This window comes from Populus euphratica, unplaced genomic scaffold (assembly GCF_000495115.2).
Source record: "Populus euphratica unplaced genomic scaffold, PopEup_1.0 scaffold158.1, whole genome shotgun sequence".
Lineage (NCBI taxonomy): Eukaryota > Viridiplantae > Streptophyta > Magnoliopsida > Malpighiales > Salicaceae > Populus > Populus euphratica.
The window spans coordinates 744,554-768,322 of record NW_011499913.1 but is presented as its reverse complement, the minus strand read 5'-3'; the positions used below and the strand labels follow the sequence as shown (position 1 = coordinate 768,322).

The window sequence follows — 23,769 nt, the reverse complement described above, 5'->3', positions numbered from 1 at the left end:
AAATAAAACAACATATTATTATGACAAGTTGCTCTAGGCCTTACAGACCTTAGGGCCTTGTAACAAATTAGATATATAAAAAAGATACTCATAAAATTTCAACACAATTTAATAATTGAATTAAAAATTGTTTATTTTTATATAAAAAAATCACTTTATTTGTCCAAACTTTCTTCTAAGATTTTTTTTTTAAAACTAAGATGTGGATATAAATCAGCCAGTGGCCTTTCATTGCTTTTCACATCTCTGTTTGATTATCCAACAACAGCAGGGAAACACAATGAACTAGATGAAGCATAAAGGGAATTGTGCATCTCCTCTTCTGCCTATCTCATGAAATTAATAACATACAAACTTATAGTGTGCTAGCAATCAATGCAAAATGCTCCATCGTCCCTCTGGTACCTTATTATAAATAATTATCTTCTCTTGTATTTTATATGCATTGAATTAGACTAAATAATTTATTATAACTTGTGCTTGGTAGATGTTGAATAAAATAAAACAACATATTATTATGACAAGTTGCTCTAGGCCTTACAGACCTTAGATGTAGACCTGTTCAGGTTTAAAAAAAATAAAGGATTTATTAGGTCTAACCCGATAAAAAATATAAATCAATTTATGACTTAGTCGATAAAATACAAGTAAAAAATTATTTAACTTTATTTATTTATTTATTTTAATCAAAAAGAGGTTGCTTTGATTTTTTTTAGAAAAAATTAAGTCAACTTGGGTTGACTCTCCCAGCCCATGACCTAGACTTTGTGTGCTAGCAATCAATGCAAAATGCTCCATGGTCCCGAATTAGACTAAATAATTTATTTTAACTTGTGTTTGGTAGATGTTGAATAAAATAAAACAACATATTATTATGACAAGTTGCTCTAGGCCTTACAGACCTTAGATGTAGACCTGTTCAGGTTTAAAAAAAATAAAGGATTTATTAGACCTGACCCGATAAAAAATATAAATCAATTTATGACTTAATTAATAAAACACAGGTAAAAAATCTTTCAACTTTATCTATTTATTTATTTTGATCAAAAAGAGATTGCTTTGATTTTTTTTAAAAAAAAATAAGTCAACTCGGGTTGACTCTTCCAGCCCATGACCTAGACTTTACTCTTGATCAACTCTTGAGTCGGATTTTAAAATTATGATATTAACTATTTTTATCATTATCTTGTCCAATTCAACTTTAGTTGACTCTCCCATACTGTGACTTAGACCTATTTTCTGGTTGAACTCCTAATCAGGTTTTAAATTTATAATAATAATCATTTTTATTTCTATATTTACTCGGATCAACTTGAGTTAACTCTCTTGATTCGTAACCTGAGTCTTGTCCCGTGTTAACCCTTAAGTTGTGTTTTAAAACTATGACAATAATATTTTTTATTCTTATGTTCACTCAACTCAACTCGGGTTGACCATCTTGACTAGTCACCCGAGCCTTGGCCTAATCGACCTCGAAATCGAGTTTTAAAATTGTGATAATAATTAATTTTATCTTTATATTGACTCGGATCAACAATCAACCTAACTCGTGACTCAGGTCTTATCTTGGATCAATCTCCAAGTCAAGTTTAAAAATTATGATGATAATTATTTTTATCATTATATTGACCCCAAAAACCCCGAGTTAACTTTCTAAACCCATAACCTGAGTTGACTTTTGAGTTGAGTCATTACATATTAATTAAATTACTAGGTCAATTATAAAGGTATGTATTAACAAAAATAAAAATAAAAATAAAAAAAGAATTGGTCTGACTTGACCGAGAAAAGATTAGAGCTAACTCGTGACCTATGTAAAACCTATTGATTTTTTTTTTTTGATGTTTTGATCGTTTCAAAAAAATTGATTTTAAATGAAAGACATTATAGTCATTCCATAAATAACAATCCCTATATAGAGAAATCAACAAACTTATCGTGCTGTTATTAGTGGGACAAAAATCTCTCTACTAAAATGTTTTTAAACAAAATAAAAAATAATTTTTATATAATTAAAAAAAACAACAAACAACTTCACAAAAAAATTGTCTTATACCATCTATCTTTGCCGAATGTACACAGTGAAGGTGATATCTTTTCCCCAACAATATATTAATCTTGTTTGGTTAATAAAAACAGTTGGATCTCATTAAGAACTCTTTCTTAATCTTTGTTAAAAAACACTATAATTTATAATTTTTTTAATATTTTTTTTTAAATTACAGCATCAAAAGCTATTATAATATCAAATACACACTAATATAATATTTTATTTTTCCTTGTCAATAGAAATATTTCTTGTGTGAAATTTAGCATTCCCTTTGTTTCTATTTTATAAAGAAATCATCGTTTTCTTCGTCATGTTTAACAAAATGAGAGAAAAATAAATAATTTCAAGGATTATATAAAAGGGTTAATGTAAGACGATCCTCTAAAGTGTATTAACTGGCTAGAACAAATGACTTAATAATTGTTTACAATTAATTTTTTTAATGTTGAAAGCAAAGTACTAATAACTACAGTTTTTTAAATTATTGTAATGAAGGAGGATTCAATACTAAACAAAACAAATCTCGAATCTTCATATAAATTGAGCATTTGGAGTAAATCGGTGCTAAGGGTATATCCTTGCACTCGTACTCATTGTTATTAAAATTACTAATTAATATAAAATTGTATAATTTTATAAGTTAATATGTATTTAATATATAAAATCAAATTAAAAACTTAAAAACCAATAAAATTAAAGTTAATTTATATAAAATTAGTAAAATCAGTACATTCAGTTTGAGTTGATTAAATTTATGATATAATCCAAGTTAGATTCAAATTTGATCTTAAAATATTTATTAACCAGTTTTGTGATATTGAACATATCTTTCAAACTATACATTGGATAAAGCTAAAATTTTATAGAGAAATATCAAACATATAAAAATATATTGTGATAAATTTTTAGGTTAAATAAATTTCGGAAATATAATATTTCATAGGTTCAAAGTTAATAAACAAATTTTATCAAATATATCAAACGAGACCTCGATTAATTGTTTGTGACATATTTGGTGTTATAAGTGAAATTTTGCTGTGATTAATGTTGGGATGAGAACTAGACATTTAAAACTTTCCAATTATATATCGTAGCCCTAGTAATTCACCCAGATAAAAGAGAATGATATGTTTGAAATCAAGACTTAAATCTGTCAAAAATATATGAAAATTAGATATTCGGGCTTTATAGAGAAATTTTAACATGAAAATTTCTTTATTATTCTATTTTATTTATTTATTTTTAAATAATTATTTTTAATTTGAATTATTTCTAGTATATTAGACATTGTTTAGGAGTTTAGTTCTTTATTAAATTTATGTTAATTAATTATGAGTTTAGACTCATTAGCTTTCAATACAAAAAGGGACCATTAGATTCATGTTTATTTCTTATCATTAAGTGATTTCTTGTACTGATAAGTTTTGTTTTAAAACTTTTTATTTCTCATGTTATTACTTTATTAATTCATGTTATCTATCTATCCTTTTTTATTTAAATCATTCATTACTTATAATATTGTTGACTTTCTTTATTAGATTTTAATGTAATTTAATATCTTAGTTGGAATTATCAATATATAATTAATTAAAAAATTACTTGTAAGTTTACAATTCAAGTTTATATTGTATTTTTTATATTGTATCAAAATTTTTTTTTTTTTTTAATTATTGTAATGAAGGAGGATTAAATACTAAATAAATCGAATCTCGATTCTTCATATAAATTGAGCATTTGGAGTTAATCGGTGCTGAGGGTATATCCTTGTAGTCGTACTCATCATATTGGGTTTTGTTAGGATTATAGTTGCTAAAAACAATCCTTGAAACTGTCCTGGATATCCCGTTTTTTATTCCTTTCGACGAGTGTGATCCAACCTGTTCTGTATATCCTGTCAGGACAACAGAACTTGCAATAACATTCTAAAATTAGGCATGTTTGTGCTCTATAAAATGCCAGCAATGAGATGCAAATGCAACACAGAACATCACAGCAAGAAGCCTTTAATTTCTTTCGTTTGAACAATGGGTTCCAGGAATGCTAGTGTTTTGTTTTTTGCTCCCATTGCCTTGTTTCTCTTCCTGCATTTTCCCTCTCAAACCGAGGCAACAATCCCAACAGAATTGGTGAGCAAGGTCTGTGCACAAAGCGAAAACCATAGCTATGAAATGTGCGTGAAATTCCTGATGGCCAATCCAAAATCATTGATGGTGACCAGTGCCGAGGCGGTTGCAGAGAATGCCTTGGATATGGCAAGAAGAGAAACAACTGATGCAAGCTGTTTCTTTGCAGCCTTGCTCAAGAGAAAAGACATAAACCCTGCATCTAAGGCAGCCCTCGAGAGTTGTTCATCCTTTTTCAAACAATCAGTTACATTCTTTAACCTCGATGGGCTATCAGGCGGGACTGCAAGCTTAGACCTGCATTATGCTTTTGATAAAGCCACGGAATGTAAATCAAGATTATCGGCAGCCCATGTTAGTATCAAATCTGTTACTGACAAGCTCGAGGAATGGAGGAATTTCTATTCGATTGCCTCTGCAGCCGTAAATGCAGTTGAAAACCCCGAGCATTGATTCCTGCGGATTTGAACATTATGGATGATGATATTAATGTATCATTGATATGAATTTTGTCTTCAATAAAAAGTGTTTTCGTTCCTTTGTGTCTTCAATGTTTGCGGACAAGTATACATTGAAGGAAACTCTTACGAAGGTTGAATATGAAGACAGTGCTCGAGAGTGTATTAGCAGGTTAAAACAATGGCTTAATTAGCAAATAGCTTTTCTGGAACCCAGTTTTTCACCATAATTTGAGATGAAAAACATGTTTAAACGATAAAACCAAATGATTTTTGAAGTTTTCATCGCAGGTTTTGTCAGGATTATAATTGTGAAATTTGGCATGCAACGTTGATTTGAAAAATCCAAAACTCAAAACTTGATTAAACTGAATTTTTAGTTAAAATAGACAAGATATGAATTAAAAAAATAAGTTGTTTCTGATGAATTTTCAGTAACTTTCAAACTTCGTAGAGTCAATACTTAAAAAAATATAATATTTTTTTTTTATGATAAGTAATCCCATGATTCAATAATTCAAAAAAAAATTCTATGTTATATGATTTATCACACGAGTGTATCCAAACTGAAAATTTATCGTCAAGACAACTCTCCCCGTGTTTATCTTCACTTTGGGCTAAAGCTTAACCATAAGAAACAGTTGGGCTGATATGTCCTCCACTTTGGATCAACTGGGCTCGTATGGCCCATGTTTCATATTCCGAGCACACCCCTTACGCTACCCAACTCGACCTAGTCTGCATATGTAATTAGCCACAAGATTAGGGATACAGTTGGAAACCATATCTCTATCAAACCCTAACCCTAGCCTCCCATCTTTTCCCTTTTATAAACCCTAACCCCCGCTCTTTCTTCAAAACTTTCCTGCTGTTTCCCCCTCCTAACAAACTAGTTGTCAAGCTCCTCCTCCCTCTCTGTGTTTACTGTTCTCGTTTTTTTTCTCTTTGGATGTTTAATTCAGATTGCTTGCCTTAGCTATGATGATAAATGTTTATAATCCCAGCTCATTATGAGGCCTTTTTGTAAGGTCAGGGAATTTACTCTTTCCAACATTTATCTGAGCTTTTACATTGACTTTAACCTAAATTTCTCATCTGGGTTTATGGTCTTACTTATTTTTGTTCTTAATTTTTGTGAATTAATTTTCCCCGTCATACGTAATGCGGTGGTATCACTGATCGTACACTGACTGAAAACAGCGCCATGAAGTTACTGAGGTGACATGTTGTCCGTGTCATAATATGTGTGCTTGGATTTAGTATCTTTGGTGTTTTAAGCCTTCTGGGGTTGCTTTAAATCCTTGAAAGGCCACGCTGGTTTAACTCAGTTGTCTTGTTGTTGAAAGTTCATGTTTTTGCTGTGTCATAAATTTTAGATTTTGCTTTAAATCTTGTTTTTCATTTATTTTAACAATAGATTTTGTAATGACTTCATGTCTTCGTGTGCTGGGCCATGCCCTGTTTGCTGTCAGTTGGCTTGTAGTAGTTTAAGGTTTGTTTATGGTAATTGAAACTAAACTTGAATTGATGGATGTTCCCCGTGATGCTTAAATATGAACCATGCTAATGCTGATCATTGAATGACTGATACTCTTTCTCAATCTTGCTGAGGGAACAATTGCTCTAATTTTTCGTTATTACATTATATTTCTTTAGTTCATCCTGGTTTTTGGATTGTGAACTTTTAATTAACTTGATGAAACAATCAAGTTCCCAATTTTTCTTCCATGAAAAACTGCCTTCGAAGTGCCATGGCAAACTATAAACATTCTGGTTTAGTTGTCCAAATCCATCTACGAGCATGGCTCTAGAGATATTCTATCTTCCTATGGTCTAAGTTTTATTTTCAGAAAGCCAATATCTTCAGATAGGCCTAGCAAGCATTTAGTCCTAAAAACATGCTCTAGTGGGTGATGCTCGAAGAATAGGATATCTTCGAACATCAAAGGGTTTGCTTCGAAGGGTTTTGCTCAAGTAATGATGTCTTACGTGTCCAACTACCAATTTCTCTTTTAATATAAAAAAAATAATAAATATATTTTTCTGGGAGTGGACTCCGTTGGGTCTGTACTAGGTTGAAGAGGCCGCAAGATCGTGAATGTTTTGAATTATTGAATACCAAAAAAATCCCAAACAGTTATAGCATTATAGAGATGTTTGGAGTTTCTTGGTCTGTATTGCGTTAGCTTTAAGTTGTTTTAGTACTTTGAGGATCTCTGTGGGATCCTTTTTTAAACATTTTGCTGTTATTGCTACCATTTAGTACAGAGAAAATAGTAGGAATCGCGACTCTAAAAGAACCTCCAGGAAATTGGTTAGCAGCATGGTGTTTTTCAGTAGGAGAGGAAACAGTAACGTCGTCGTCGCGACTTTCTTTTGTTCATCACTACACTAAACATATCACACTCATCATCAAGACTTGGGAAATCATACATTCCCGCCTTCAATGCATTCAATAACCAAATGATCTTTATCATGAAAATTAGTTCAAAGAGCAAAGAACATGAAAAGCGAGAAAGTAACGAGGAAGGCGAAGATCAGAAACGGTAAGTGACGCTTGTTTGTTTCGCAGAAGATAATCGTATAAGAAAGCCAGCAGCTCTTCTGAATTGAAGTTATTTCCTGAAGATGTAGTTTGTGCAGCTTCTGTGCATTTGTCATAAATGAGAAAGGAAGATGTTGGGAGCTTGCTAATAAGATGACTGGAAGGAGCAGAACGTTGGATCCAGAGATTGGTTATGCGAGCCTTCAACCTTCATCCTTCATTCTACATTTTTTCACCTTAGATTCAACCTTGGTATTGGAATGCCATAAAGTTTTTTCACCTTATGAAATCATGACAATCTGACCATGAAGTTTAGTAACTATATTTGTAAGAAAATAATATAAAAAATATAGTTTATATTATTGGGGTTTATTACTTAATTCAGATTAAATTATGGTCAGCTTGTCGTTCGTTGGTATTCCAATCTCTCTGGGTAAATCAAAAGTTGCATGAAAAATTGTTTGCTATTTTTTTAACCTGGATAATAATCCAGGCCCAGCAGAGAGTCACTAGATGGGCTTAAGAGTACGACACCAATCTTCTATACATCTTGGTCCATCTTACAGATTGGAGGGATTCTTCACGAGCTTTTCGTAACATTGGAGGGATTCTTCACGAGCTTTTCGTACTTTAAGTTGACTCAATAAATTCAGTAATTTATTAATTCAAAGCTCGAGTTTTGGATCATCAGCCTGTTTATCAATTGAATTGAAGCCATTATTTTGACATGGAAGCGCTCGCTGCTGCTGTTGCTGGTGCTCTAACACGAAATAACATTCATGCTTGGCTACACACACAGAGCTCCACAGGAAGACATCATCCTACCTTCTTCAATTTTTCCGTATTCAAACGGGCCTCTGGTTTTGTCCGTTGCCATGGATGTTCTTCCACGAAATGCTGCATTACAGTGACATGATGGATGATGCGTCGCTTGCCTTGGCAACGTCAAGAGATTTTACAAAGTCTTCGAAAACATTGAATTTGGTCTTTTATCGGGCCAGATTCTAAGTGACCAGCAATTTGGTAGAGCAACATTTCTATATTCTAAATTCTTTTTCCCCCGTTTCCTTCTTGGATACGAAACAAAAACATCCTAGTATCCCTGTGAAAAAAATCAAATCTTGATTGCTTAAAACTTTTCCATCCATCTAGGTTTTATTTATTTATTTATTATTATCATTAAAATAACATATGTGTCAGCTGATACTTCGATTTTAAAGACCTGTTTTCACATCAAAATGATTTAATAAATCTCTTTAACCCAAGATTTAAATTTAAAAAACAAGGAAAATGTCATATCTTTTCAACTACCAAAGAAATCCATTGAATTTAAACTTATCTATTTAGTTTTAAGCCATAGATTATATATTTGAAATTTGAAGTATACTTACCATGAATAGAAGGAACAAATAGGCACTAGCCCTGTTTTTTATTCCCTAGTGGACAGCTTCAAAGCCAATTTTAGCCATGAAAAGATGCACAGAAAATGGAAAAAATAAAAAAATCAATGCATGTGCGCACTAGGTTCTGTTCCATGGGACCCACCTCCATCACCGCCATTAAAGGTAGGTAAGCAGATAGGTACGGTCTCTCTGGGTCCCGCAATACTAACCGTACAAAGGTTAGTAAGAAATCGTAGAAGGTGATGTACTCTTCTATTCACCCCACCAGAAAAAGACAGCAGATAAACTATATTTTATTTGGTCCCTGAATCTTGATAAAAGATCACTTCAGAGCCTATAGTTTAAGATCTTAACTTCCAACGGATTTGCTTGATTTGATTTTTGAAAAATATAATCTATCCCCTTACCAACGATTGAGTTTTTGGTTTAGAGTTTGTTCTTATGTTATAATATACATTGAAATTGTTTTTAAAATTATTTTTTTAAAAAAATTATATTGTTTTTTTAATATTTTTGAATGGTTTTGATATGCTAATATTAAAAATAAAATAAAATAATATTAATAAATATTTTTTAAAATCACCTTGCACCATAATATTGAAATTGTTTTTATTTTTGTGTTTTAAAAAAAAATTGAAAAAAAATAATTTTTTTATTTAAATTAATATTTTTTATTTTTTATATCATCTTGATGTGGTGATATTAAAAAATATATTTTTTTAAAAAATATTTTAATATATTTTTTTAAATAAAATATATTTTAAAAAATAACTACCACAATATTTTTAAACACTCTTTGAATACAGTAGAGGATGACATTAATAAAATCTATCATGGTGCTTCTAAAATGAGGGAACGAAAACAATGTCCTTGGTAAATGTTTGTTTGCATTGAAATTATTAAATAGGGAACGAAAACAATGTCCTTGGTAAATGAGGGAACAAGTACTTATAAAATATTTGTTTTACATGATAAAATGTTTTGTATTTTTTATTTTTTAATGTGCAATAAATATATAGCATACAATACAAGGCCCAATTCAAAAGCTTTAAATTTAATTTTACTTTTCTTGTTGTAGCCTTAATTTTAAATTTTTATATTGAAATGTTATGATATTATTTGAAACATTTTTGTTTAAATCATGAATTTGACTAAGGATTGAACATATAATGAAAAAAAAAAGAATCTAAGGATTGAACATATAATGAAAAAAAAAAAAGGAATTGCACCTAGTTTGTAAATTATTATTTAAAATATTCATGTGCTTTTTTTTATATATCAATGATTGCATATAAAATCATATATTCAAAGATTTACGAGAGGTAAAAAGAGAAAATAATTATAAACATCACTAATATATGTTTGAAATCATGGTTTGAGTTTTTAGTAAATGAAAAAACCAGTCTATAAATACTTTTTAACCTATTTTTCTTTTCAATGTAGTAGGTCGTTAAACTAAAAGAACTTGAAACTATGATTTTAATAATTTTTGCTTTGTTTAATATTTCAAAAACATGATTGGAATCAAAATCATGGTTATTAAAAATCAATCCCAAGCACAACCGCTAGATATCTAACAACCATTAACGATTTAGGGATTTAATTGAGCGTTAAAACTATAAGAGTTGAAATAGAATACTTCTTCATCTATAGGGGTCAAAAACTAATTTACCCTGAGTAGAAGCTTGCTTTTGTGAACTTTTTCCTGATTCTAATCTTTACCGACACGTGTCGTGCGGTGGGGCAGGGAGCACTGTTTTCACGACTTTTAATGCAGAACACCTCTTGACCAAAATGCCCTGATTATTTCTTCCACGTGGGCTTCTCTGGCTCAGCATATGTCCACGTACATTCGAGAGATCAAACAATTAAAGGATGTTTTGGTCAATTCATGTACTCCAAGAGAACCGCTTTGGATTTTTCCTCTTTTCTGAGCAAAATCAGCTGTGGAAGGCCTGAGAATCTCTAAAATGAACCAAGGAATAAAAACAGGACATGTAAAGTAAAGTCAAATAGTTGAATTCTTGCCATGATAATCAAATTATTGGAACCCTGAACTTTTACCATAGTAATTTTTGTTTTTATCCGATTAAAAAATAAAATTTAGCTAGATAGCTTTTAATTTTTATAGTTAATATTATATATAATTGTATTTTAAACATTAATTCTATAAAGCTATAATAATATCCATTAATTTATTTTATAATAAAATTTTTTTATAATAATTTTAATCAAATATAAATTTTTTAAAATTATAAGTAAAAATATTTTTTTAAATCACAATCATCATAACACCAAATTCATATTAAAGGATTATTTAAAAATATAATAATAGTTATTTTTTAAAGTATTTTTTCTCAGAAATATATCAAAATAATATTTTTATAAAAATTATTTTTAACATTTATATGTCAAAATAATTTAAAAATATCAAGAAAATATTAATTTTAAAAATAATAAAAATAATAAAATTTAATTTTTTAAAAAATATTTTTAAAATATAAAACCAAAGGGGTCCTAAGTTTGGTGAAGTGATAGTAATTTATATATATATATATATATATATATATTTTTTTTTTTTTAAGAATAATTTTTAAAGTTGACGTGTTTTTATTTATAACTTGCAATTTATTGGATTTTTCATAATTAAATTTAAAAAGTATTCTTGGAAATTGTTTGATCCACAGAAGCACATAAATTTAAAATTACTCAAAATCAATCAAATTTAAATATAATACATAAATGGAAATTTTAAATGCATATATTTGGACGTACCATTATCAATTTTTCTTTTTGGAATATGATTAAGTATTAAGGTTAGTAATAGGTATTTATGGGTCTAGTTTTCATTATATTATATACCTCTATTTCATTCATTGATTTTTAGATATACATATAAATGTTAATTATCCTAATATTATTTACTACTCAATATAAAATAAAATAGTAGTACATTAATTTTGATATTATATGTACCTTATTTTTTAATTCATCAAATTAAATATAAATATCAAAACATTTTCCTGTTTGTTACCCATACCAAGTAGTTATAATGCAATTGTGGTCGCCCAGACATCAAACAATTCTTCCATCTTCTCCGTCTCTACTTCTTCACTGCAACACAAACATATTCATCTTCACCAACCTCATCGGATTTCCTTTCCTTCTCATCGTCAACCGGTCCCTGGAAAAAGAAAATGAATTGGATCTTCAAAACTTGTCTCAGCCTTGCTCGAAGCCTCTCTAAACCCTCCCACCATCCTCTCCTCCACCTCCGCCTCCTCTTCCTCTTTGTTCCCACCTAAAAACCACCGCCCCACAATCCTTAATTCCCTCAAAAATCCCAAAAAAAATACACAAACCTTAATTTCCTCGAAGAACCAAGCTTATTGAAAAAAAGAAATCCTTCTCGAAAACTAGAAATTTTTTGCTCAAACTACGTTCTTCATCGGAAGAATCGAAATTCTTGCTTGCTTACAGCGTCGGAAAGAGAACTCATTTCTTCAAAATCAATGTCAACTCGGTCTACACCTATACTTTCTGTCTTAACAGAAGATTTACTCATTCGGATCAACGAGAAACTCGTTCAAGACTCAGATCGCAAGACATGGAGGCTCATTTGCAAAGAATTACATCGAGTTGACTCACTCACACGCAAAACTCTACGTGTCCTTCATGTTGAGTTCTTATTAACTCTCCTCAAGAACTACACCAACCTCCACACTCTAGACCTCTCAGTCTGTCCACGTATCGACGACGGGACTATATCGTTGGTGCTACATCAAGTTGATCACTCGATATGGGCTAGGAATTTGAAGTGTTTGAACTTGAGTAGGGCTAATGGGCTGAAGTTTGCGGGGCTGGAGATGTTGGTGGGTGTTTGTAAGGTTTTGGAGAGCGTTGATGTGTCCTATTGTTTTGGGTTTGGTGATAGGGAGGCGGCAGCGATATCGGGTTGTGGAGGGTTGAGGGAGTTGAGGATGGATAAGTGTTTAGGAGTAAGTGATGTTGGGTTGGCTAAGATTGTTGTTGGGTGTGGAAGATTGGAGAGGTTGAGTTTGAAGTGGTGTATGGAGATAAGTGATCTTGGTGTTGAGCTTTTGTGTAAGAAGTGCTTGGAGTTGAAGTTTCTTGATGTTTCTTATCTCAAGGTTTGTTTGCGGTTTACTACGTTGATTTTGTATTTGTGTTTGATGTTGTTCAGCTTGCCAAGTCACTTGGAGATTTAAGATCATAGTTTGTTTCATGAGAAAATGTAGATGCAGGATAATGTGGGTTTATAAGTTGGGGAAAACAGGGAAAATGGAGAGAAACGTGATTTGTGTTTTTGAATTACTAACATTTTCCTTTTTGTTAGGCAAAAAATTGGATGAGATATATGTTGAGCGAATTTGGGAAAATTTTCCGCCTTGATGTGCATTTTGCAATGAACTGGATTAAGTTAGTGTTAATGCATGTAATGAAACTTGATGGGTTGGCTTCAGGTGACGAGTGAATCGCTGCGTTCTATTGCTTCTTTGCCAAAGCTGGAGGATTTGGCTATGGTGGGATGCCCTTTTGTAAATGATGTTGGATTGCAATTTCTTGAAAATGGATGCCCTTTACTGCAGGTATCATACTTACAATGTGATGGGGTAAATTTGAAATTTAAGCTTGTGTAATTGAAGTAATCAATTCTTAATGTTCCGAGATTTGCATGTTCTTTTGGCTGCAGAAAATTGATGTTGCAAGGTGTGATTGTGTCAGTTCATATGGGTTAAGTTCCTTGATTGGAGGACATAGTGGACTTCTGCATATTGATGCAGGTCACTGCTTTTCAGTAAGTCAATGCTAACAATCTGTTGGATTTTTGGATTGATTATCTTTTCAGGTAAACTAAACTAAATTTAATCTGTCTTGCCGGCAGGAAGTTTCTCCAAGCTTTGTCAAGTGCACACAGAAATTGAAGAATCTGAACACTATCATAATTGATGGGGGTCGAGTTTCCGACACTATTTTCCAGACAATCAGCAGTAACTGCAAGTCTTTAATTGAAATTGGGTTGAGCAAATGCGAAGGGGTCACTAACATGGGAATTATTCAGCTGGTGTCTGGCTGTGTCAATCTGAAGACCATCAATTTAACATGTTGCCGTTCTATAGCTGATTCTGCAATATTTGCTATAGCAAACTCATGTAGGAACCTTCTGTGCCTGAAGTTAGAGTCTTGCAATATGATCACCGAGAAGAGTCTCGAACAGCTTGGATTACATTGCTTGCTACTTGAAGTGCTTGATCTCACCGACTGTTGTGGCATAAATGACAGAGGTAAGCTTTCAGGACACGAAGTCCATCACGTGAAGCTATTAGCATGTAGTTGATTTGATGACTTTGTTATTTGTAATCTGCAGGGCTTGAACTCCTTTCTAGATGTTCCAGGCTTTTGTGTTTGAAATTAGGACTTTGCACAAACATATCAGACAAAGGACTCTTTTATATTGCTTCTAATTGTTCAGAGCTTCATGAACTTGATCTATACCGGTAATTTAAGCCAAATAATTGTTGTGATTTTCCTCCCTAGTAGAAATATGAGATGTGATTTTCCTACCTGGTAGAAAGTAGAGTTGACTATTTTTATTTTTTGGACACAGCTGTAAGAATATTGGAGATGGTGGTTTAGCAGCTTTATCAAGTGGCTGCAAGAAGTTAAGGAAGCTGAACTTGTCATACTGCATTGAGGTCACTGACAAAGGGATGAAGTCTCTTGGTTATTTGGAGGAATTATCTGACTTTGAGTTGAGGGGGCTTGATAAAATCACAAGTGTAGGTTTGACAGCATTGGTTACCAGGTGTAAGAGGCTGACCTATTTGGACTTGAAACATTGCGAGAAAATTGATGATTCAGGGTTTCAGGTACTTGCCTATTACTCACGGAACTTGCGACAGGTATTGAATCGTGACTTCAACCTGGAACTGCTATTTCTATTGTAGTATCTATGCTTTTGTATGCAAATTAGAAAGAAAAAAATAAAATGCTAGAAGCAGTTTATACATCTCACGCAGGAGGTCACAAGACATAAATGACATGTTGGGTTTTACTTTTCGGGGGATTGGGGGAATCAGGATATTGCAATGAATAAAAATGAATGCATAGCCATTTTTTTATGGAAAAACTAGGTATTTGAACGAAACTGAATAGAGCTGTCATATTCTAAATATCTACATCGCCTGATTGCATTTCTGTTTCAAGTGGTACAAGTTAGTTTATTTTGGGTGTTAAGGTAGGGAATTCCATGCAAACACAATGAAATGTTTTGATGGTGGCAGTTAAATTTGAGCTACTGTGCTATCACGGACATGACATTATGCATGCTGATGGGAAACTTGACTCGCCTGCAAGATGTGGATTTGGTGCACCTCACAAATGTCACTGTGGAGGGGTTTGAGCTCGTGCTTAGAGCCTGCTGTGTCAGAATCAAGAAGATCAAGTTAGTTGCTGCCCTAAGTTTCTTGCTTTCCTCTGAAGTACAAGGGATTTTGCATGCCAGGGGTTGCAAAATTAGATGGGATTAGAGCAGTTTTAAGAAAGCACTAGAAAGTGATCCACTTGGCTTTATTCTTCCCTTAGGGAGGGTGTTTCATCTTAAGCTTTTGGGTTCATAAGATTTCATGATGAGTATTTTTCATGCTAATCGCTTTGTATAAGACTGCAAGTAATAAGTTGAACTTGATTGGTGAGATCAACAACATTGCAATAAGAATCATTTGAGAATGCAGACCTTTTTTCTCTTTGGTGTGCTTTGAATCAAAGCTCAGTTCTGGTGTATTGGCACAAGTCCTTGCTCATGAAGTCATGAGGTGATTCTCTCATTTATATGTTGAATGCAGTATTCAAATAGTTTGATTGGCTGAGGATGCCATGTTTCCTTCTGGGCTTAACATGTTTTGGGGTGCTTCCTTATCCCTACATGTGTTGGGCCACATATGTGCAAGCCACAATCGGTTCAAATAATACTACCAAGTCAGTGGGATCCTATCTGGGCTCGTGCACACTGTAAATTTTGCAGAGTGCAGCAAACAGTATAGGATTCCACAGATACAGAGAAGCGGTAGGCTTACCTAACAAGGGGAAAATAGTAGAAGAATATCGAACACCGTGACCTCAGAAGCAAGCATAACTTGAACTTTGTCCAAGGAAAAAGGCAGGCAAGAAGGTATACTTCGGAACTCAAAAGGTAATGCCCTTCCTTTGAAAGCAGACAATCCACATTCCCTAAAACGTTTTTCTTTAAAAAGGGCAACCAAACGACTTTCCCCCTCCTATCTTTGCTCAAATCATGGCCTTATCTAATTTTCTTTTTATTTTATTTTTCCTACCTTCTCTTGAAGCTTTATCCAATGAAACCCTATCAGAAGAACAAACATTAAATACACAATCTTTGATTATGCAAGCTTGTAGCGATGTTGAAAACCACAGTTCATGCCTGTCAAATTTGCAAGCTGAGCTAAAAAAGAGTGGTCCTCCTGCAAATTCTATTCTCCATGCTGCCCTTAGGGCAACGCTAGATGAAGCGATGCGAGCCATTGATATGATCACCAAGTTCAATGCGTTGTCTGTCAGTTATCGTGAACAAGTCGCGATCGAAGATTGCAAAGAGCTTCTTGATTTCTCAGTATCTGAGTTAGCATGGTCCTTAAAGGAGATGAACAATATCCGAGCAGGCATGAAGAATGTTCACTACGAAGGAAACTTGAAAGCTTGGCTTAGTGCTGCACTAAGCAACCCAGATACGTGCCTTGAAGGATTTGAAGGCACAGATGGACATCTCGAGAACTTTATCAGAGGAAGCCTGAAACAAGTCACGCAGCTAATTGGCAACGTCTTAGCTTTGTATACTCAGTTGCATAGCTTACCTTTTAAACCTCCACGAAACGATAATGCTACTACTACAAATTCAGGTTCGGATAAGTTCCCAGAATGGATGACAGAAGGTGATCAAGAGCTTCTGAAAGGCAGTTCTCTTGGTATGCACATAGATGCAATTGTAGCTGGAGATGGCACCGGTCACTACCGTACCATCACAGAGGCCATTAATGAAGCTCCAAGCTATAGTAATAAAAGGTATATCATATATGTGAAGAAGGGAGTATATAGAGAAAACATTGACATGAAGAGGAAGAAATCCAATATCATGTTCGTCGGGGACGGTATTGGACAGACTGTGGTCACAGGCAATCGCAATTTCATGCAAGGATGGACTTCCTTTAGAACTGCTACTGTGGGTGAGTATCTAAATATTTGTGCATGCTGTTCATTACATGTTTTTGGCTTCCATCTACATGTTGATACTTGTTCTACAATGATGTTTTTTTTTTCCTTTCTTTCTTGTAGCTGTGTCTGGGAAGGGATTCATAGCAAGAGACATGACATTTCGCAACACGGCCGGACCATTAAAGCATCAAGCTGTGGCCCTTCGAGTTGATTCGGACCAATCCGCCTTCTACCGGTGCAGCATGGAAGGCTATCAAGACACCCTATATGCTCACTCTCTCCGCCAATTTTACCGTGAATGTGAGATTTATGGCACCATAGATTACATCTTCGGCAATGGTGCTGCTGTGTTCCAGAATTGTAAGATATACACTAGAGTGCCACTACCACTACAGAAAGTTACAATCACTGCTCAAGGCAGGAAAAACCCTCACCAAAGCACCGGATTTTCGATTCAAGATAGCTATATTTTTGCCTCCCAACCGACATACTTAGGGCGGCCATGGAAGCAATATTCCAGGACAGTTTTCATGAACACATACATGAGCGCTCTGGTCCAGCCTAGAGGGTGGCTTGAGTGGTATGGGAACTTTGCATTAGGCACATTGTGGTATGGTGAGTATAGGAACCATGGCCCTGGAGCATTACTCACTGGCCGGGTCAAATGGCCTGGCTACCACATCATTCAGGATGTTGCCACTGCTAAATTCTTTACCGCCGCACAGTTCATCGACGGCTTGTCATGGCTGCCATCGACCGGCATCAAGTTCACAGCAGGCTTGATCAATTAATCCACCTTGTATAATATACAGTTTTTTTTTAAGCTTTCTGTTCGAATTTTTTTTCCAACACTATTTAATTTGTATGAAATTGAAGTTTATGGGCCAACCTCGGGCCATCTATCTAGTGGGGATCCAGTTGATCCGAATACGTGTATGTTTGGCTATAATCAAGGCAAATAACTAGTTAGTGTTAATTACTTGAATTTTCGTAGGCGTTTGGCTTATATTTTAGGATTGAAAGAACGAACACTCACTATGAATTTTGCTTCTTAAAATTTGTGATTTGCAGCTTTTGGTATCGATGGGGCCTCGGGATAACTGTTTTTGAAAGTGTATAAATACTTGTTTTTTAAAATATTTTTTTGTTAGTAAATATATTAAAATAATATATTTTTATTTTTAAAAAATATTTTTAATATTAACACATTAAAAAATATAAAAAATATTAATTTAAAATTAAAAAATAAAAAAATTTAAACTTTTTTAAAATCGTTATTCAAACACAAAAATAAATAGAGCTATTAGATTTTAACTCTCTTGTCATTTTAATTCTTGATTAATAATACCATGCTTGTCAAAATTTAATGTGTAGATTTGATGATTGATCAACTTAAAACTTCATCTAAGAATTTTTTTTTTTAAATTTAATTTAATTAAATTCAACTGATTTAATTAGATAATTCATAATTTAGATAAAACTAAGTAGAACGACCTAATTATTTAACTTCATGAAATTTTTTAAAATATTTTGTTCAGTGATTCGTATCTTGATTTGACGGCCTGCAACTTACATCTTCAACTAAGATAATCACTAGATCAGATTTGATAATTATCATTGATTCTATTGTACCATTGTATTTTATATATGAAAACTGAAACCCATGACCTAAACATTAATAAACACAGGACCTCAAGCCAAGAACTGTCAAAATTTAATGTGTAGATTTGATGATTCATCAACTTAAAATTTGATCTAAAAGATTTTTTTTTTTAAAAAAAATTAATCTAATCAAACTCAACTAATTCAATTAGCTAATTCATAATTTAGTAAAACTGAGCAGAATCTAATCGTATCAGCTTCATGTATTTGTTTTTTTAATATTTTGTTCAGTGATTCGTATCTTGATTTGACGGCCTGCAACTTACATCTTCAACTAAGATAATCACTAGATCAGATTTGATAATTATCATTGATTCTATTGTACCATTGTATTTTATATATGAAAACTGAAACCCATGACCTAAACATTAATAAGCACAGGGCCTCAACTCAAGAACTGAGGAGGAGGAGGAGGAGATCCTAGCAAAGCTTGATCGACGTCGTCCTTCCCAGTCAAGAACTGTCGAGGTGATGACCATCTGAGGCAGAATTAAGCTTGATATTCATGGAACTCAAGTCAAGTAAGAAATAGTCGGATGGAGGTCTTTAACAGGGACACCACTAATCAAAACAATTGATTAATATGTTTGTGAGTGGCATTTTATTTTAAATACCGACTTAGATTTCGGAAGAAATTGTTGAAATTCGATCCATTTTTTAACCAAAAAAATTAATTACAAAGACTTTCAATTATAAGATATACATGATTTATATATATTCTAATTAAGGTCTCATAATTCTCGCAATTTGGCCAAAGCCAATGAAATATAAATGCAACCTTAACTAGGTATATTAAGAAGTCTTAGAGAGTTTAAGATTAAACACATTTGTGTTCGAAATGATTATTTTTTCTTAATTAAGATCTTTAGATATTGTTTAAAGACAATACAAACAGATAATATACATATATAGAAAACGTTTTCATGTACTTTATATTTTTTTTTTAAATTCATTCTAAAATTATTAAAAAAAAAATTTATTTTATATTTTTATCTTTATTCTTCCAATTAAATTTATTTTTTTTCCAGAGTGGTAGAGAAGGTGGCTGAGGGGCCTGCAAGAACTTTTTTCTTTTTTTTGCTAACCTCTCCTTGAATAATTTATAGTTTTGGCCATAAAACTAGTAAAAACTAAATTTTAACCCTCCTAGAAAAAATTTGCTAATTTTTCCCCCTAATTAGATTTCCTAACCTTTCCCCATTTGTCCCCTTTGTCCTCCTGAAACACTACTTCAACGGATTTGTGATGTCTAAAAAAACAACAGAAGTATTTTTAAGTTAGCTTTAATTATGTATCAAAACTAAATAATTTTCCAATAAGATCTTTAATTTGTTTAAACATTCACAAGAATTTACTTTTTTAGGATTTAATTTATGGATGACAAGCTTCATCTGTCCTTGTAGAATGTCATCTCTGGAGCTTGATTGAAAGGTTTAAGACAGTTAATTACCATATTCATCAATCTAAACTCTTGTTATAATTGGATCATGTATCTTCCTCACATATTAAGGTGGCAAAAACACCGAGAGAGAGAGAGAGATGCAAAATTACTTCCTCCACTACAGTTGTGGTGGCACAAGCATGAAGATGAACGCGTTTTAATGCAAGATTACAAACAATTCAATGACCTGTATAAAGCTCCATTTCAACATTTCCATTCACAAAATCTTGTGTCAGCCATGGCTTCCAAGCTAATCACCTTACGCACAACTTCTCTCCTTCTCCTGCTCTTGTGTTCACCCTCTCTTGCAAATTACTCGTTTTCATCCATCTTTAATACACCAGAAACCATTTGTGACAACACACGTTTCACCCATTTCTGAAAATCTTCTTTACCACATAATAAGCCTGGAACCATACATGACTATGCCAAGATTTCATTTCAACAATCTTTGTCCCATGCTCAGTTTTCTTTAGCTTGTTCAACATTACTCAAGGCTTCCCTCAACAATGTACAAATCCACCATTCTTGCCCTTGAAGATTGCCTGTTCTTCGCTCAAGAAAACATAGACTACTTGTCATACGTAATGGAAACTTTAAAGTCTAGTGCTGATGATGCCCTTCAAGGCTACCAAGCTTAAGATTTACAAACCTTGCTTAGTGCAACTTTGACCAACCAGGACACCTGCTTGGATGGGCTTCAATACAGATCATCATCCTCAAGCATCAAGAATGCCCTATTAGTCCCTATCTTGAACGGAACCATGCACTATAGTGTTGCTCTTGCACGTTTTACTCGTGGTTGGGCTCATAGCACAATGAAAGGTAGATATTTAACCGAAAGAAAGCATGTGTTTTCTGACTTGGAAGGTGGTGCAAGCAAAGGCGCAAGGATAAACAGATCTACGAGTCGGTAAGTGGAAGAAGAGTCCTTAAAGCATCAAACCTTACTGGTGTCATGGTGAGCAAAGTGGTGGTTGTGGATCCATATGGATCCGGGAAGTTTCGAACCACTACCGAAGCTGTAGCTGCTGCACCGAATAACACCGTTGCTAGCAATGGATATTATGTGATTTATGTGGTTGCCGGGGTCTGTAACGAGTACGTTTCCATTCCGAAGAAAAAGAAATACCTGATGATGATCGGATCAGGTATTAATCAGACTGTGATTACTGGCAACCGAAGTGTAGATGATGGATGGACAACATTTAATTCAGCAACATTTGGCAAGCTTAACATTTAACTAAGACTTGATTGATCAGGAAATCTTATCCAACGTTATGAGAGTGACAATTTATCTTTGCAGCTGTGCTTGGTCAAGGATTTGTTGCAGTGAACATATATAACGTTTCGGAACACGGCAGGAGCAATCAAGCACCGAGCTGTGGCAGTAAGAAGTGGAGCTGATATATTCACATTTCACAAATGCAGCTTTGAAGGCTACCAAGACACCTTATACACTCATTCTCTTAGGCAATTCTACAGAGATTGCGACATCTATGGCACGATCGATTATATATTCGGTAATGCTGCAGTTTTTCTTCAGAATTGCAATATCTATTCGCGATTACCCTTGGACAGCCAGTTCAATACTCTGACTGCTCAAGGTCGGACTGATCCTAACCAAAACACCGGCACTTCAATACAAAATTGTACCATCAAGGCGGCTAAGGACTTGGCATCAAGTAATAGTTCAACAAAAACATACCTAGGCAGGCCATAGAAGGAATATTCAACAACTGTTATCATGCAGTCTTTCATCGATAGCCTAATCGATCCGGCTGGTTGGTCCGCATGGTCAGGAGATTTTGCACTTAGCACACTTTATTATGCAGAATTCAATAACACTGGTCCTGGATCAAATACTACTAAGAGGGTTCAATGGCCTCGTTATCATGTGATTAGTGGGACTGAGGCGGCTAATTTCACCGTGTCCAACTTCATAGCAGGAGGTTTCTGGTTGCCAGGAACAGGAGTGCCTTGCGTTGGTGGTTTACAGTGAATGTAATGATCATGATGATTTGCATGCTCTTTGTTCTTCCATTTTCATTAATTTTTTTGAATACCATGATTTTGTGGGCTAATTTTGGTACCCTTTGTAATTTTTTTTTAAAGTTGTGTGACCGAATATTTATAAAAACACATTTAACCACACATTAATCGTCACATTAATTGTTTGTATGATTTAGAAGACATTACATGAATTCGATTCACCACTTGTGGTTGGTTCATAATTTAAAATGGTGTCCCAGTGAGCAAAATGGTGGCTGTGGATCCATATGTAACAGGGGATTTTACGACCATTAGCGAAGCTGTAGCTGCGGCACCAGATAACTCTGTTGCTAATGATGGATATGCTGTGATTTATGCGGTGAATGTCTCTATGAAGAGTATGTTTCTTGAGGTGTAACTTCTAACAAATACATCTATGAATTACATCGACATTGTGTCAAACGAGTTTTTCTATATAAACTAGGTTGGTTTAGCTACTATATAAACAATTAATGTTTTTTTTTTTCCCGATCAGTTTTAAGAATTATTGAATTTCAGAATATACAGTTTAAGGCTTGATAAACACTAGTTTCCATCGTTGTACCTACCGCATTTCCATCCCCAATAACAAGGAATAATTGATGATGATTAGAGAAGATATATATTACAGGACGGCGGTAACCGGCAACTGGAGTGTAGCTGACGGGCGGGCTACATTTGATCCAGCAAAATTCAGTATGCTGAAACTTGCAGCAATATCGATCATGTGACATGTTTATTATATATTGAGTCCAGTAGCCTTAATTTCATTGACAGGGTAAATGATCAGATCATAAGGTAAGGCATATGACCCTTTAGCTTATTCACAGCGCCAAATCTTATGCTGTGCACCAAGATTCGTGTCCTCCGAGAAGAAGCTTCAGTATATTGTAGCCATTCTTGCAGTGAGTTTGCAGACTGTGACCTATACAGGAACGTTGATTTCATACTTGGTCTCCAAATTTTCGATATTTATCAGGAATTACCAGTGGACAAAATGTTCAATGCAATAACTTATCAAGGCAGAACAGATCAATGCATAATTGTTGCCACTGAAGCAGCTAACGACTTCGCCTCAAGTAAGGGTACTACAAAAAAAACCCAGGCAGGCCTTGGAAGGAATACTCAAGAACTGTTAACATGCAGTCTTCGTCGATAAGCTAATCTAACCGGCTGGTTGGGCAGCATGATGTGGAGATTTTGCTCTAATTACACTTCAATTATGCAGAATTCAAATAACATTGTTCTGATGAAAAAAAGAATCTTTTTAAGAAATATTTTGAGAACAAAAATTGTTAACCATTAATTAGTCTCTTAATGCAGTGGAAAAACCTCTTTCCACAGAAATAGAAACACATAAAACAGGTTCTGCATCAGAATAGCAATATATTTATTTCTGCAAGTTGCGATTGAGTTGCCATCTGCTATACAGCAATGCTAAGATACGACCTCAGAAGCAACAGATAAGCTCAATGCGCGCATCTAATTCTAAAAATAAACAGACTAACTTTTTCTTAAAATTTGGATGGTGTATACTACACGGTAGAATACGAGTATTTATCCATTATTAGAAGAGCTACATGTAAGTGGTCAATCACCTAAAATTAAGATGAAACACCAATAAAATTGTCCCTCAAAACTACAAGCTGTAGAGCTCCATTTTTAGGAAACTATGACAATGATCTAGCTTGTCTTACGTTGTCCCCTTTTCCTCTGTACCTCAAAATTTGGAAAACTATCATTCTTTCAATCTCTTATAAATATTCCTCTTCCTTGAATCACTTCAACTTAAGTAGTTCGGGCTTC

General features: G+C 33.7%; 3 protein-coding genes, 2 long non-coding RNA genes and 1 pseudogene across 6 annotated transcripts; 5 read left to right on the top strand and 1 right to left on the bottom strand.

The window, feature by feature from the left end:
* Positions 1-5,557: 5,557 nt before the first annotated feature.
* LOC105134258 (uncharacterized) lies at positions 5,558-7,253 on the bottom strand. Its single transcript, XR_843950.1, has 2 exons — positions 7,135-7,253; positions 5,558-7,004 (listed from the first exon to the last, which is right to left on the bottom strand). It is a non-coding gene; the product is annotated as an uncharacterized LOC105134258 (long non-coding RNA).
* On the top strand, positions 6,997-7,465 carry LOC105134259 (uncharacterized). Its single transcript, XR_843951.1, has 2 exons — positions 6,997-7,177; positions 7,260-7,465. It is a non-coding gene; the product is annotated as an uncharacterized LOC105134259 (long non-coding RNA).
* A 4,162-nt stretch (positions 7,466-11,627) lies between these two features.
* LOC105134257 (F-box/LRR-repeat protein 3) lies at positions 11,628-15,346 on the top strand. Of its 2 annotated transcripts, none has more exons than XM_011038606.1 (7): positions 11,628-12,730; positions 13,064-13,189; positions 13,294-13,398; positions 13,486-13,885; positions 13,969-14,098; positions 14,209-14,470; positions 14,885-15,346. In XM_011038606.1, exons 1-7 carry the CDS (start codon positions 12,092-12,094, stop codon positions 15,128-15,130), a joined length of 1,908 nt encoding a protein of 635 aa, XP_011036908.1. In that variant the 5' UTR covers positions 11,628-12,091; the 3' UTR covers positions 15,131-15,346. The 2 variants fall into 2 exon arrangements, with proteins under 2 accessions (XP_011036908.1, XP_011036907.1); XM_011038605.1 differs by having other exon boundaries at positions 14,209-14,503.
* A 97-nt stretch (positions 15,347-15,443) lies between these two features.
* On the top strand, positions 15,444-17,810 carry LOC105134256 (putative pectinesterase/pectinesterase inhibitor 22). The gene is made up of 2 exons (XM_011038604.1): positions 15,444-16,840; positions 16,950-17,810. Exons 1-2 carry the CDS (start codon positions 15,895-15,897, stop codon positions 17,618-17,620), a joined length of 1,617 nt encoding a protein of 538 aa, XP_011036906.1. The 5' UTR covers positions 15,444-15,894; the 3' UTR covers positions 17,621-17,810.
* Positions 17,811-20,170: 2,360 nt separating this feature from the next.
* LOC105134255 (pectinesterase-like) lies at positions 20,171-21,952 on the top strand (annotated as a pseudogene).
* Positions 21,953-22,192: 240 nt separating this feature from the next.
* Positions 22,193-23,122, top strand: LOC105134315 (probable pectinesterase/pectinesterase inhibitor 34). The gene is made up of 2 exons (XM_011038670.1): positions 22,193-22,322; positions 22,794-23,122. The coding sequence occupies exons 1-2, from the start codon at positions 22,193-22,195 to the stop codon at positions 23,120-23,122; spliced, it is 459 nt and encodes a 152-aa protein (XP_011036972.1).
* Positions 23,123-23,769: the final 647 nt, after the last annotated feature.